The 16,080-nt window shown below is 41.5% G+C and overlaps 1 protein-coding gene across 12 annotated transcripts in view; it reads left to right on the plus strand.

The window, feature by feature from the left end:
- The window catches only part of LOC109562119 (protocadherin alpha-13), a 209,897-nt gene that overhangs the window by 67,647 nt on the left and 126,170 nt on the right, over window positions 1-16,080 (plus strand). Inside the window, exon 1 of one of the 12 annotated variants that reach the window (XM_070793722.1) lies at window positions 3,626-7,019. The exons of 10 other annotated variants lie outside the window; for them this stretch is intronic. In XM_070793722.1, the coding sequence (XP_070649823.1) occupies window positions 4,629-7,019 (2,391 nt within the window). In that variant the 5' untranslated portion in view covers window positions 3,626-4,628. Of the gene's footprint in view, window positions 1-3,625; window positions 7,020-12,051; window positions 14,434-16,080 lie in introns of those variants that run through there. One more of the 12 variants, XM_019965073.2, reaches the window with a different exon arrangement.

Raw genomic sequence — 16,080 nt, forward strand, 5'->3', positions numbered from 1 at the left:
TGCTCTCCTCCACATTAATTTGTTGATTTTTATTTGGAAGATTTATTTGAGCATTTATTATACTTCTATTTCTTGCATTCATGGTACCTATAGTGAGGCCATGGGAAAATTCATACTCCTTTGTCCTTTGAGTTTCAAACATGTCTTCTCGTACTTGCAGAACTGTGATACTTCTGTCCATGTTCACCAAGCAGCTTGGACTTCAAAATAACATTGCTTTAAATAACTTAAGCCTAATAATCATGGAATATCTATAAAGGCACTTCCACTTGACAATGGTGCTGTTGACAACATTTCAAAATTTAACATTGTGTACTTAAATTTTTTTTAAACATTGTGTACTTTAGATACGTTTGATACAAATTTTTTTTTTTTGCTCCAATGCTATATTCATGTGAATGGTTTTCCCTAAAGAGGTCACAGAGAACTTGAAATTAGAGCTGTAAGGGTGTGAATCAAATAATGTGGAAGTTGATTTTGTTCTTTTTGGCTTAATTGTGCAGACTAGAGATTCTTTAATTGTATGGTATGGAGAAATAAATTATATATGATATATTTACATGTAGGTGGAGGACCACATTATAGATAGGGTAAAGTTAATAGAAATTCTGAGATAGCTATTTTCTACCCAGAAAGTAGGATGATTTCCATAAAGATGAACATTAGGAAATCTTCAGAAAAGGAAAAGTCATATCTTGGTTTATGGAACTGGAATCTTCTTTATCCACAGCTACAGACTACACGAGTCAAGGATACAACATTGGTCACTAACTATAATCAACCACCACTATTTGAGATATTTCTATTTGTAAGATATCATATAAAGGGCTTAAATAATAATTTTATTTAAATCTTACAGCAACTTGTAAAGTACATTCAACTATCCAAGTTCTAAAGATTAGATAAGAGATGGTGAGATGCTTGTCTGTCTTGTCCATTGCCATCCAGTTAATATATGATGGAGATGATATTCAAATGCACATCTCTTAAAGAGCCATTCTTTTATTAACTGTACAACTTTTTAGAGTAAATCTTTCATCTAATGTTCAGTTGTGCAGTTGTGTCTGACTCTGTGCAACCCCATGGACAGCAGCATACCAGGCTTCCCTGTCCTTCACAGTCTCCCAGAGTCTGCTTAAACTCATGTCCATTGAATTGGTGATGCCATCCAACCATAGCTCTGGCTAGAAAAATCAAGCACAAGCTGTATACATGTTAATTCTCCTGTTTTACTTAGGAAAAAACCTCCATGATTATTTTCATGATTATAGTATAGTGAAGTCGCTCAGTCGTGTCTGACTCTTTGTGACCCCATGGACTGTAGCCTACCAGGCTTCTCCGTCCAAGGGATTCTCCAGGCAAGAATACTGGAGTGGGTTACCATTTCCTTCTCCAGGGGATCTTCCCGACCCAGGGATCGAACCCAGGTCTCCTGCATTGGAGGCAGACTCTTTAACCTCTGAACCACCAGGGAACAATACCATAACTGAGGTAGGAATTAAGATTTTTTTTTTATGTTGGTAAGTGATTCTTTTCTCAGAATGTTCATGGTCATCATAATCATTTGTCTTAGTCAATGCCATATTGAGATAGGAGATTTACATTATTAATAATTAAGGGTTGTCCAATAAGCACTGTTAATCACTTGTTTGGAAGTGATATAAATAAGCAAAATCATTTAATATATAAGGAAAAGCAGAAGACTGTGCTCTGCTACAGTCTTGCAGAACACCAAACCCAAATTATATATATATATATATATATGTATATATGTATATATGTATATATATGTATATATATATATACACACACATACATACACACACGCATACTTATCCTTTTTATACTAATACAACAATAATTATGTTTTGACACATATATGTGGTAATATGATTATTTCTTGGATCCTAAATACCAGTGAAGGATCAGTAAGTGTTTCCAAAATTGTATACTTCAGTAATAGCTTTAAAGGTGTATATTTCCCATAAAAATCTTTGAACATGTGTGGGTCTTTCTTTCTTCTTCAGTCTTACTGTTGCCTGAGAGACTGTGCCAATTGAACAAATAATCTGTGATCAAATAACTGTATATTTCAGTGAGTCATGATAGCACAGAGTGAACATCACTGCTTATGTTCTGTAGTTTTGTAGATTCAATGCTGAATGGTACTTCTAATCCATTAATTTTGAAAAACCTACTGGTTTCCAAGAGTGGCTTCAAGATTTATTTTTGGTTCTATGTTTTCAATAAATAGTAGTACTAGATATATTATGGAATATTAGTGGATGATGAGGACTGGCAGAACATACTTGACTAGCAGGACATACAGCTGGAATTTAAGACTAACCATATTGATTTTGAAAAGGTCAGGGTCAAAGTTCCTTAGTCTTTTCAGTCAATCTTACAAAATCAATGTTAACTATATAGATGCGATTTCTTGGCACCAGCCTGTTACCAGATCTCAGGCCCATTCCCAAAGATGAGTTCAAAGATACAATAATCTATTCTATAGGAGCTAGTTGATGAAATCTGAAGTATCACAGACAAAATGCAAAAGATGTGACATTGGTTCATATGATATATCCAACTCTTTTATGACTTGGTAGTCTTCCAGTGTCACTTAATATACTTGTGTAACATCTGGTTTGAATTTAGACATGTAATATAATCTCTCAGATAAACTTTCTCATATTTATTTCTCTACCTTTAAAAACTTCACATTGCATGTAACATCTCAATCTCAAGTTTACTTAGGGAAGTGGTTGGAAGTCCGTTGCTTCTTTCTTCTGCCAAATCTGACAGGCTTCAAATATCATGTTAGATCTACTCTTCTCTAGCCTAATGGTATACTTTGAAAATAGGCCTGTTTGACTGGTTGTTTTCTATTAATAGATGCATAACAGAATTCAGTGTCACAAACGGTCATCAGTCTGTTTTGTTAGTTTTTTAAGAAGGAATTTTAAATTTACTTTAAAGACAGTTCTAGCAGAATAATAATGTTGGGAAAAGAACAAATTTGAAATAAATGAAACAAGATTTGAAATTAGCAATAGAACATATGTGTGTATTCAAGATAAAAGAAAATGTTAACAATACAAATACTAGCAATTTTTTCACTGTAGTATTTTTAGATTGGATATGAACCATCAGAACTGTACAACAAAATACTCAAGCTAGAGTGATATTTATCCTGAATCACTTTCTTCTCTCAGCTTTCACTGTACCCTTTTTTCCTTCCTCAAATCTCAAAGTAATATGAAACAATAAAGGACAAGTAACTAAATTACAACTTCAGGCAATGAAAATTCATCAGTTCCAATTTTCTAGTTGATATTTTATGAAATTGAATTTCCATTAACACTAAGGTCATTTAGCTTTTGGTTAAATCGATTATTTTCTGTTTTCTTTAGCACAATATTAGGCACTTAGAGACAAAGTGTTTAAAAATAATTTCCCTTATTTTGGATAAACTTACAATCTCAAACCCAGAATTTTTTAAAAGAAGAAATTGGTCAGCTATTTTCATTACTATATCTTGATAAATATATAAAAGCCAGTGTTGTTGAGTGGAAATACCAATATGGCACAGAAGTTTTCATGGCAATTTTTATGTCATTGAATGGTAAAAAAGTTCAGTATGAAAGAAGTAGTCTTTCATATACTGACACCATTACATAAAGTAACAAAGTAATCATTTTGATAACCTGTTATTATATTGTTAGCAATGCAGCTTACATGAGAAATCATATATGCCAAATATAAATTTCATTTACATCAATAGACTTTTCTCTTGTGAATTCCATGTCTTAAATCACCAAATTTGAAATATATTTTTGTTTTTCTTGTTGTTCTTTACTGGATATAAAGTTTCTTGTAACAGGAACACAATTAAATGTAAATAACAACAAAGAATAAGAACTAATGAAAAATATAAATAGAAAGCAAGTACACATAGTGCACATAGATAAAAATACAATATGTAGGCCTAAAGACTAAAGAATTGTTATTAAAGCTTCAAATTTGTCTTTGAGTTTCCTAGCAGCTGAAGTAACAAGGGAGACTAGAAGTAAAACAATTTTTATATGAGGAAATGTTTGACTCTTTTTTCATAAAGCTACCAATAGAATTGATCTCTCTCTCTCTCTCTCTCTCTCAGTGTGTATACGTGTAGATAAGTAAAAGCACTCTAAATCAAACATAGGAACAAACATTTCAGTTTGATGTTAATCAAGAAAAAAACGCCATTTTCCATATACCATCAATTTCAATATGACCTAAAATCTGAATGCTCCACAAATAAGCACTTTGGAAATATTTGGGAGATAAAATAGCTTGAAACACGTGAACTTATTTTTTTTCTCTTCAAGTAAAATTCTATGGTGTTGAATGTAGGGTACAATACTCACAATTTCAGGCACAAGGTGTCGCTCTTTACTTGGAGGAAGTAGTTCATTCAAGGGTTAGTCTGAGCTGCCAGGAACTCCCCATTTAAAGATTCTGTCATGCCGGATGCTACCGTTAAAGGATCCTTTGAAACTTCTCAAAGATTCAGCAAGATATTTCACCCGGAACTGGAGTCTATGGTACTGTAAGTGTAAAGTATCATATTTTGGAAGTCAGTATATGAGATGTCCGCGACTCAAAGAAGTGGATTGGGTAATGGGCGACTGCTGCTGTCGCTTCTGCTCCTCGCAGCTTGGGAGGCAGGGAGCGGCCAGGTCCACTACTCCGTCCCTGAAGAAGCCAAACACGGCACCTTCGTTGGTCGCATCGCCCAGGACCTGGGACTGGAGCTGGCGGAGCTGGTGCCGCGCCTGTTCCGGGTGGCGTCCAAAGGCCGCGGGGATCTTCTGGAGGTAAATCTGCAGAATGGCATTTTGTTTGTGAATTCTCGGATCGACCGAGAGGAGCTGTGCGGGCGGAGCGCGGAGTGCAGCATCCACCTGGAGGTGATTGTGGACCGGCCGCTGCAGGTTTTCCATGTGGAGGTGGAGGTGAAGGACATAAATGACAACCCGCCCGTGTTCTCTCTTAGAGAACAAAAGCTGCTGATTTCTGAATCTAAACAACCTGACTCTCGTTTTCCTCTAGAGGGAGCTTCTGATGCGGATATAGGAGAGAATGCTCAATTGACCTACCGACTAAGTAAAAATGAGTACTTTTCTTTAGAATTACTAATAAATAGTAAGCCGACTAAAAAACTGTCACTAACGTTAAAGAAGTCTCTAGACAGAGAGAAAACTCCGGAATTTAATTTACTGCTGACGGCTGTAGATGGAGGGAAACCGGAGCTCACTGGCACTGTTGAACTCTTCGTCCGCGTCTTGGATATTAACGACAATGATCCGGAATTTGAACAATCAGAATACAAGGTGAGGTTGATGGAAAACGCAGCTAAAGAAACTCTTGTGATACAGTTAAATGCCACAGATCAAGATGAAGGAGTCAATGGGGAGGTAACATACTCCTTGATGTCAATTAAGCCCAAGGGAAAACCTTTATTTACACTAGATGAAAATAACGGAGAAGTGAAGGTCAATGGAACTTTAGACTATGAAGAAAACAAGTTTTATGAAATTGAAGTACAGGCCACAGATAAGGGGAATCCCCCAATGGCAGGTCACTGTACAGTCTGGGTTGAAATCTTAGATGCCAATGATAACTCCCCTGAAATCACTGTCACTTCCCTGTCTCTACCAGTACGAGAGGACACTCAGCCAAGCACTGTTATTGCGCTGATCAGTGTATTTGATCGAGACTCTGGTGACAATGGACAGGTAATCTGCTTTCTAACGCCCAACGTCCCCTTCAAGATAGTGTCCACGTTCAAGAACTATTATTCACTAGTGCTGGACGGCACCCTGGACCGTGAGAGCGTGTCTGTCTATAAGTTGGTGGTGACAGCGCGGGACGGGGGCTCGCCTTCGCTGTCCGCCACCGCCAGCATGTCTGTGGAGGTGGCCGACGTGAACGACAACGCTCCCGCGTTCGCGCAGCCTGAGTACACGGTGTTCGTGAAGGAGAACAACCCGCCCGGCTGCCACATCTTCACCGTGTCGGCGTGGGACGCGGACGCGCAGGAGAACGCGCTGGTGTCCTACTCTCTGGTGGAGCGGCGGGTGGGCGAGCGCGCGCTGTCGAGCTTCGTGTCGGTGCACGCGGAGAGCGGCAAGGTGTACGCGCTGCAACCGCTGGACCGCGAGGAGCTGGAGCTGCTGCAGTTCCAGGTGAGCGCGCGCGACGCGGGCGTGCCGCCCCTGGGCAGCAACGTGACGCTGCAGGTGTTCGTGCTGGACGAGAACGACAACGCGCCTGCGCTGCTGCCGCCCGGGCCAGGCGGAGGACCCAGCGCGGTGAGCCAGGTGGTGTCTAGGTCCGTGGACGCGGGCCACGTGGTGGCGAAGGTGCGCGCGGTGGACGCGGACTCGGGCTACAACGCGTGGCTGTCGTATGAGCTGCAGCCGGCGGCGGGTGGCGCGCGCAGCCCGTTCCGTGTGGGGCTGTACACCGGCGAGATCAGCACGACGCGTGCCCTGGACGAGGCGGACGCGCCGCGCCAGCGCCTGCTGGTGCTGGTGAAGGACCACGGCGAGCCGGCGCTGACGGCCACGGCCACCGTGTTGCTGTCGCTGGAAGACAGCGGCCAGGCGCCCAAGGCCTCTTCGCGGGCGTTGTCTGGTGCAGCTGGCGCAGAGACGGCGTTAGTGGATGTGAACGTGTATCTGATCATCGCCATCTGCGCGGTGTCCAGCCTGTTGGTACTCACGCTGCTGCTGTACACGGCGCTGCGGTGCTCGGCGCCGCCCAGCGAGGGCGCGTGCGGGCCGGTGAAGCCCAGGCTGGTGTGCTCCAGCGCGATGGGGAGCTGGTCTTACTCGCAGGAGAGGCGACAGAGGGTGTGCTCTGGGGAGGGGCCGCCCAAGACCGACCTCATGGCCTTCAGCCCCAGCCTACCTCCGGGCCTGGATAGAGAAGTCGGAGAAGAAAGGCAGGAGGCAGGATCAAACCATTCTGGTCTGGTGAGTTCTATAAATCCTTTCCCTCTTCTTGAAGTTTATATTGATTGTTTAAAAAAATCCAGTTTATTTCATGGATGTCTTATACTTTGAGTATTTTTTAAAGAACGTTTGTTAGCGAAATGCCAAATGATACACATATCCAGTTTAATCATATAAAGTATTAGGCTTTATAGCCAGTAAATATCGTATTTCTCCTAATGTTTTGTTAGAACATGTTTAAAAAAAAGATTCAAGAATGACATTTTTATCATCACTTTATTAGAAATAATTTCTTACTTTCAACTCATCTACCCAAATTACTTCATCATCTCTAGTCCTAATTATTGTAGATAATCACTATGGATTTTTAAAATTTTAGTCATCCTCTTTGCTTTTTTAAACAAGCTTTAGGTTTGAGATTTTCACATTATTAGATGAATGATTCTTGTCACTTCAGGCTTGTATCAAAAATTTAACACTCTTAATTAGTTCTGAAAGGATTTTTCTTTTCTTTCTTTTTTTTCTTTTTTTTTTGGTTTTGAACATTCAGTTCAGTTCAGTTCAGTCGCTCAGTCGTGTCCGACTCTTTGTGACCCCATGAATCACAGCACGCCAGGCCTCCCTGTCCATCACCAACTCCTGGAGTTCACCCAGACTCATGTCCATTGAGTCGGTGATGCCATCCAACCATCTCATCCTCTGTCGTCCCCTTCTCCTCCTGCCTCCAATCCCTCCCAGCATCAGAGTCTTTTCCAGTGAGTCAACTGTTCTCATGAAGTGGCCAAAGTATTGGAGTTTCAGCTTTAGCATCAGTCCTTCCAAAGAACACTCCTTTAGAATGGACTGGTTGGATCTCCTTGCAGTCCAAGGGACTCTCAAGAGTCTTCTCCAACACCACAGTTCAAAAGCATCAATTCTTCGGTGCTCAGCCTTCTTCACAGTCCAACTCTCACATCCGTACATGACCACTGGAAAAACCATAGCCTTGACTTGATGGACCTTTGTTGGCAAAGTAATATCTCTGCTTTTTAATATGCTATCTAGGTTGGTCATAACTTGCCTTCCAAGGAGTAAGCGTCTTTTAATTTCATAGCTGCATCACCATCTGCAGTGATTTTGGAGCCCCCCAAAATAAAGTCTGACACTGTTTCCACTGTTTCTCCATCTATTTCCCATGAAGTGGTGGGACCAGATGGCATGATCTTCGTTTTCTGAATGTTGAGCTTTAAGCCAAGTTTTTCACTCTCTTTCACTTTTATCAAGAGGCTTTTGAGTTCCTCTTCACTTTCTGCCATAAGGGCAGTGTCATCTGCATACCTGAGGTTATTGATATTTCTCCTGGCAATCTTGATTCCAGCTTGTGCTTCTTCCAGCCCAGCGTTTCTCATGATGTACTCTGCATATAAGTTAAATAAGCAGGGTGACAATATACAGCCTTGACGTACTCCATTTCTTATTTGGAACCAGTCTGTTGTTCCATGTCCAGTTCTAACTTTTGCTTCCTGACCTGCATGTAGGTTTCTCAAGAGGCAGGTCAGGTGGTCTGATATTTCCATCTCTTTCAGAATTTTCCAGTTTATTGTGATCCACACAGTCAAAGGCTTTGGCATAGTCAATAAAGCAGAAATAGATGTTTTTCTGGAAGTCTCTTGCTTTTTCTATGATCCAGCGGATGTTGGCAATTTGATCTCTGGTTCCTCTGCCTTTTCTAAATCCAGCTTGAACATCTGGAAGTTCACGGTTCATGTATTGCTGAAGCCTGGCTTGGAGAATTTTGATCATTTCTTTACTAGTGTGTGAGATGAGTGCAATTGTGTGGTAGTTTGAGCATTCTTTGGCGTTCATCATACGTCTATTGTCCATTAAATAATCCTCAGTCTTAACTCTAACAATAAGATAAAACCTGTTTTCATATTATTTGTGGTAAAAGAATGCAGTCTTTTGTTCTAGTGTGCTTATTTCATTGAAATAATATAACTAAAATTTCTGTCCATTTTTAATTTTGTTCTCTGAAATGGGGAGAGATTTATCTACTATATACTTAAACAAAGCTCCCAGGTTTATGCTGCCAGAGTAACTAGGCAAATAAGGTTATTAACATTCCTCAATCAAGTCATTCAAACTTGCTAAAGGCATGCATATAGGCCTCTAACATCTGCAATATATGCTGCTGCTGCTAAGTCACTTCAGTTGTGTCGGACTCTGTGAGACCCCATAGACGGCAGCCCACCAGGCTTCCTTGTCCGTGGGATTCTCCAGGCAAGAACACTGGAGTGGGTTTCCATTTCCTTCTCCAATGCATGAAAGTAAAAAGTGAAAGTGAAGTTGCTCAGTCATGTCAGACTCTTTGCGACCCCATGGATTGCAGCCTACCAGGCTCCTCCATCCATGGATTTTCTAGGCAAGAGTACTGGAGTGGGGTGCCATTGCCTTCTATGCTAGTTGGCATTATTTCCTAGTTTCTGGATTTATCTAGACAGAAAAAGTTAATTCTATCAAAGTGAAGCCTATTGACATTTATCAATTTCTTTCATTTTAAATTTCCTATCCTTAAGTGCTTTATTGCTGGCATTTGTAAAAGTTTCTTTCCATGTAGTATACCCATGTATATACATGCCCGTGTACCACATCTGAAGATTCTAGCAAAAATCATTTGCCTCTAGGTCATCCTTCTAATTCAGTGGTTCTTAGCCACATGTAGGATGGTGCAATTGCTGACCTCTTTTGAGAAGCTGATGAAAGTCATTCTCCCTTTAAAATTACACAGCAACCCACTTGGCATAATAGTCAAGGACTCCATGCTGAAGCTCATCCTTGGGCCTCTGTTTATGAAACTTTGTATGTCAAGATTAATTGTCTAAAAACATTCTTTATTCGAAATTAGTCAATAAGATTAAAATATAAACTATTTCAGGCTCAAAAGTAATTAATCATATCATTTATGAAAGTTTGTAAATATAAATAAATGTGAATGTTTTGTAGGGCATGTATTATTACCCATTTCCAAACTAACTTCTTGGAATGACTCAACATCATTTTAATTTAATATAAAACATATTAGAATGTTTTAAGTACAGGTTAAAAGTTTGCAAATTGTTACTATTGCATAATATATAAGTAATCAATACACATTTTAGATAATTCCAAGTTATGTGGATGAATTTCTACAAATTTAGTGTCTTTTATACTTAATTTAAATTTCAGGATTACATTCTAGAATGCAAAATTGTTATTTCATTCTATTTTGTAGTTTGATTGTTTAAGTATTGAGCTAACTTTGGATTTTTATATCTGTTTAATCATTTAGTTATGTCTAACAGTGAGTGAGAATGCATTGGGTCTCCTGAATACATTACAATAAGGTTCCTTGTGAATTATGGTACATTGACATTTTTGAAAATGGAAGATATAAAATGAATAAGCTTGATGGTGATAGACAGTTTGAATAGTCCCATAGCATCAAAATTCAAATATGTGTTTCATTAATTCAGAGTGAGTGTGGTAGTTGATTTAAGTTATTTTATACTTGTAGAATCATTCTTGGTTATTATTTTCTGGCTCTTTAAAAGTTTCACTTCTCAGTTTCCTTTATTATGCGTTAAAGAATGGTGAGAAATTATTGGTTTAAAGATTTTGATTTAAATTTAGATGAACTTCTAAATAATATGCTTACTTTTTTTTTTTTACAACTAGCTGTAGGATCTTATCTGTGTTTTGTTTTCCCTTAAAGCTAGTCTTGAATTACTGAATAAAATTATTGGAAATATTTTGATTCTCCCTTGAATCATAGTCACCATTGTGGTCTTCTGAAGAGAAGCTTATTTTATATAACTACTAACTGGCCTAGAAGGAAGGATATAGAGGGAAACAAAATGGTCACTATGAAGTTCATATTCTTTTGACTTTAGTTAATGAGATTGGGCTCCAAAACATTTCATAAGATCTTTTTCAGATTAGTGCTCTACTACCACTTCAGAATACCGTGAAATTTGGAGGTTTTGACTCAACATTTTACATGAAAATGCTTTAATCATGCTAGAGTAAAATATTCTAGAATCTGCACCCACAATTCATTTTTCAACATATTATAAGAATGAGAGCAGTTGTATGAAAAGTCATCACATGTGAGCATCAAGGAACCAAAAATAACATCTTCCGTATTTATGATGAATTCTAATATTGGCCATATTTATGAATAAAATAATTTATACGAATGAAATATTTTCTCCTTTACTAGACAAGGAAATTCTTGGCTTTCTCATAAAGACTTAGAATGAAGTGCTTGTGAAGGATAAAAATCATTATGAATGTGAATTGTAAGCAATATAAGGGCCAGGGCAGTGTTCTCAGTCATGTGACTCTTTGAGACCCTATGCACTGTAGCCTGCCAGATTCCTCTGTCCATGAAAATTTCCAGGCAAGAATACTGGAGTGGGTTGCCATTTCCTACTCCAGGGCATCTTCCCCACCCAGGGATCAAACCCAAGTCTCTTGCATCTCCTGCACTGGCAGGTGGATTCTTTACCACTTTGTCACCTGGGAAGCCCAATGGCAGGGGTGATGTATATTATTCTTCATTTTATTTTCCATGAGAGCTAGCTAACGAGTAACTTCTGACATGCCACATTTCAATGATTATTTTGTGATAGACTTTGAAGCAGAATTATTTTTAAAACTGAAGTATAATAGAAGTATTTGTGCTTTGTTAAGAATATTATATATATTAAATAAATAGGTATTTGCAAATGATCCATTAAACTACCCAAAAAGTTGAAACAGATTTAAAGTGAACCAAGAAGTGGCTAAACCAAAAAGAACCTCAGGCTCTTTCTTGTACTTACATAATCAGTCACATGATGTCGCTGTATACTCAAAAGGTGAAAAGGGAAAACTGTCTCCAAGTCCAGATTCCAACAATCCACAGAATAGGATAGACTCCATATTGACCGGAAGGCTGGGTAAAATTTACTGAAGATATACTTACGGAAGGGGAGACTGGTCATAAATGTTGGCAGGCGAACTATCCCTTAAAACTGACAGTCTCACCTCAGAGATCTCTTTATCTGCAATGGTGCTTTCTTGGCGAGGAGGCTCCGAAGCTCGGAGCCTGCTACTCTCGGTTTTGCTCCTCGCAGCCTGGGAGTCGGGGAGGGGCCAGGTCCATTACTCGGTTCCCGAGGAGGCAAAACACGGCACCTTCGTGGGCCGCATCGCCCAGGACCTAGGACTGGAGCTGGCGGAGCTGGTGCCCCGCCTGTTCCGGGTGGCATCCAAAGGCCGCGGGGACCTTCTGGAGGTAAATCTGCAGAATGGCATTTTGTTTGTGAATTCTCGGATCGACCGGGAGGAGCTGTGCGGACGGAGCGCGGAGTGCAGCATCCACCTGGAGGTGATCGTGGACCGGCCGCTGCAGGTGTTCCATGTGGAGGTGGAGGTGAAGGACATTAACGACAACCCGCCAGTATTCAGAGGAGAACAAAAGCTACTCATTTCTGAATCTGCGCCTTTGGAGACTCGTTTTCCTCTAGAGGGCGCTTCTGATGCGGATATCGGCCTAAACTCTCTTCTGACCTATAGGTTAAGTCTAAATGAGTATTTTACTCTTAAACTAATAACGAAAACCGACAAAAGTATATTGCCTGAACTCATTCTTCGGAAGTCACTGGATAGAGAAGAAATACCAGAACTTAATATGTTGCTGACCGCTCTGGATGGCGGTAAACCCCAGCTAACAGAATCTGTTCAGATTCAAATAACCATCCTGGATGTTAATGACAATGCTCCTGAGTTTGATAAGCCTGGCTATAAAGTGGTGCTGTTTGAAAATGTCCCAAACGGCACCAGAATCATTCAACTAAATGCTTCTGATCTAGACGAAGGACCAAACAGAGAAATTTCCTATGGAATCAGAACGATTCTGCCACTGAGTGAGAAATGTATGTTTTTAATAAATCCACAAACAGGTGAAATTAGAATTTACGGGAAACTGGATTTTGAAGAGAATAATGAGTATGAAATCCAGGTTAACGCTATTGATAAAGGGATTCCGCCCATGGCTGGTCATTGCACGGTCCTGGTGGAAGTTCTAGACCTGAATGACAATACCCCTGAGGTAATGATCACTTCGCTATCGCTCCCAGTGCGGGAGGACGCTCAGGTGGGCACTGTCATTGCCTTGATCAGCGTGTCCGACTGTGACTCCGGCGCCAATGGACAGGTGACCTGCTCACTCACACCACCCCATATCCCCTTCAAGCTGGTGTCCACCTTCAAGAATTACTATTCGATAGTGCTGGACAGCGTCCTGGACCGCGAGAGTGCGTCGAACTATGAGGTAGTGGTGACAGCGAGGGACGGCGGCTCACCTTCTCTGTCGGCCACCGCCAGCGTGTCCGTGGAGGTGGCCGATGTGAACGACAACGCGCCCGCCTTCCCGCAGCCCGAGTACACGGTGTTCGTGAAGGAGAACAACCCGCCCGGCTGCCACATCTTCACGGTCTCGGCGCGGGACGCGGACGCGCAGGAGAACGCGCTGGTGTCCTACTCGCTGGTGGAGCGGCGGGTGGGCGAGCGCGCGCTGTCGAGCTACGTGTCGGTGCACGCGGAGAGTGGCAAGGTGTACGCGCTGCAACCGCTGGACCACGAGGAGCTGGAGCTGCTGCAGTTCCAGGTGAGCGCGCGCGATGCGGGCGTGCCGCCCCTTGGCAGCAACGTGACGCTGCAGGTGTTCGTGCTGGACGAGAACGACAACGCGCCTGCGCTGCTGCCGCCCGGCCCAAGCAGAGGACCCAGCGAGGTGAGCCAGGTGGTGGTGCGGTCGGTGGGCGCGGGCCACGTGGTGGCGAAGGTGCGCGCGGTGGACGCTGACTCGGGCTACAACGCGTGGCTGTCTTACGAGCTGCAGCCGGCGGCGGGCGGCTCGCGCAGCCCGTTCCGCGTGGGGTTGTACACCGGCGAGATCAGCACGACGCGTGCCCTGGACGAGGCGGACGCACCGCGCCAGCGCCTGCTGGTGCTGGTGAAGGACCACGGCGAGCCGGCGCTGACGGCCACGGCCACCGTGCTGCTATCGCTGGAGGACAGCGGCCAGGCGCCCAAGGCCTCTTCGCGGGCGTTGTCTGGTGCAGCTGGCGCAGAGACGGCGTTAGTGGATGTGAACGTGTATCTGATCATCGCCATCTGCGCGGTGTCCAGCCTGTTGGTGCTCACGCTGCTGCTGTACACGGCGCTGCGGTGCTCGGCGCCGCCCAGCGAGGGCGCGTGCGGGCCGGTGAAGCCCAGGCTGGTGTGCTCCAGCGCGGTGGGGAGCTGGTCTTACTCGCAGGAGAGGCGGCAGAGGGTGTGCTCTGGGGAGGGGCCTCCCAAGACCGACCTCATGGCCTTCAGTCCCTGTCTTCCAGCGTCTGGAGAAGATTGTTTAAATCCTTCCAGTGAAGTAAGTCCTTGGTATCATTTAAGTATGTTAGTCATTTTGTAGGTTTCATGTATTAGCCCAAATTTTCAAGCATTCAGTTCAGTTCAGTCGCGTCCGACTCTTCTCTACCCCATGGATGCCAGGCTTTCCTGTCCATCACCAGCTCCCAAAGCTTGCTCAAACTTATGTCCATGGAGTCGGTGATGCCATCCAACCATCTCATCCTCTGTCGTCCCCTTCTCCTGCCTTCACTCTTTCCCAGCATTCCATTTAATCTTTTCCAATTATTTTCAGCATTTCAAGCATTAAATAATTGGAGAGGATAAAATGGAGGCCATGGATAACCAGATTTAAAGTTTCCTGGCTCTATAATTTTTCATATTATCTATGAATTTCTAGCCTTAAAAGAAATAAGTACATTTGAGTAAAAACTAAGTTCTGATAAATTTATTTTTAATTTGTACTCAATTTCATAATTAAATGAAATTTGCAAGGTTAGTGTAGAGAGTTCCCAGATATCATAAACTAGATTCCTTTACTGCTCTTTACATGCATAGACTTGTAAAATAGTCTTCTTGATCACCAATCTAGTTGCAGTACAATCCCCTTTCAAGTATAATAACAATAATAAAAATTGTTATCAATTCTAAAATGAGTAATTTGTTATTGCTCCCATAGAGTACCTTTCTTTCCATTGTGATTGGCTGCAGTACTGTTGTTATTTACATAAAATATGCCATTTAAAATATTGTAATATCTATCTAAAGCAGGATGCACCTTATAATTAATAGTTTATAACAATTTAACTGATTCTTTTTCTTGGTAGCACACAAATAATGACACATCTTACAATTAGTAACATTGATTTGATTCCATAAAATATAAGAATAGTTATTCAGGACTTGTCTGGTGGTCCAGTGGCTAAGACTCTGCATTCCCAAAGCAGGAAGACTGGGTTTGATCCCTGGTCTGGGACCCAACACAACCAAAGAATATTTATCACCCCCTATTTTTTCCAGGACCTGTTCTAAGATCTTTAATTGTATTATCTCATTTAGTTATGAAATCACCCCTACAGTGCAGGTATAATATTTATTATTAGCATTCTACTGATAAGAAGTCGGAAACTTAAGCCACATAGATCAGGCAAAGTGACACAAACCCAGTTTTGGAGGATCACCAACCCATTATGGCATGCTACTGCTCTGATACAATTATTGGGTGAATCTTCTAAAAGTGTATTTTACATCTTGTAATTTTCTTCCACACAAAGCCTTTCCAGAGTGTTTTTTAATGTGAGGGAAAGAAGTAAGTAAAAAGGGAGATACTGAAAATCAGACAGGCAGAGAAGGAATGAAGATGAAGATGAAACATATGAATGAGAATAGAGAAAAAAATTAAGACAGTAGGGTTGGCCTTAAAAGTGGCACGATTTTTCCTTAGTAGTGAATGAATAATAGAGAATATAAAGAGAAATGTCAACATAAGAAGAGAGCCATTGAGTTTGTATTTGATGACTTATCTTTCTGGGTAAGTCATCTGAGAACCACATGGTTGGAATGAGGTTGGGAATTTGAGAAAAAAGAAGAAAGTATGGAAGAATCTCTATGGGCAGGAATTATGAATTCACTTGAGGGGTCAATTGAGGTAAAGGTGAGCATAAACTTG

The sequence above is a fragment of the Bos indicus genome, chromosome 7 (assembly GCF_029378745.1).
Source record: "Bos indicus isolate NIAB-ARS_2022 breed Sahiwal x Tharparkar chromosome 7, NIAB-ARS_B.indTharparkar_mat_pri_1.0, whole genome shotgun sequence".
Lineage (NCBI taxonomy): Eukaryota > Metazoa > Chordata > Mammalia > Artiodactyla > Bovidae > Bos > Bos indicus.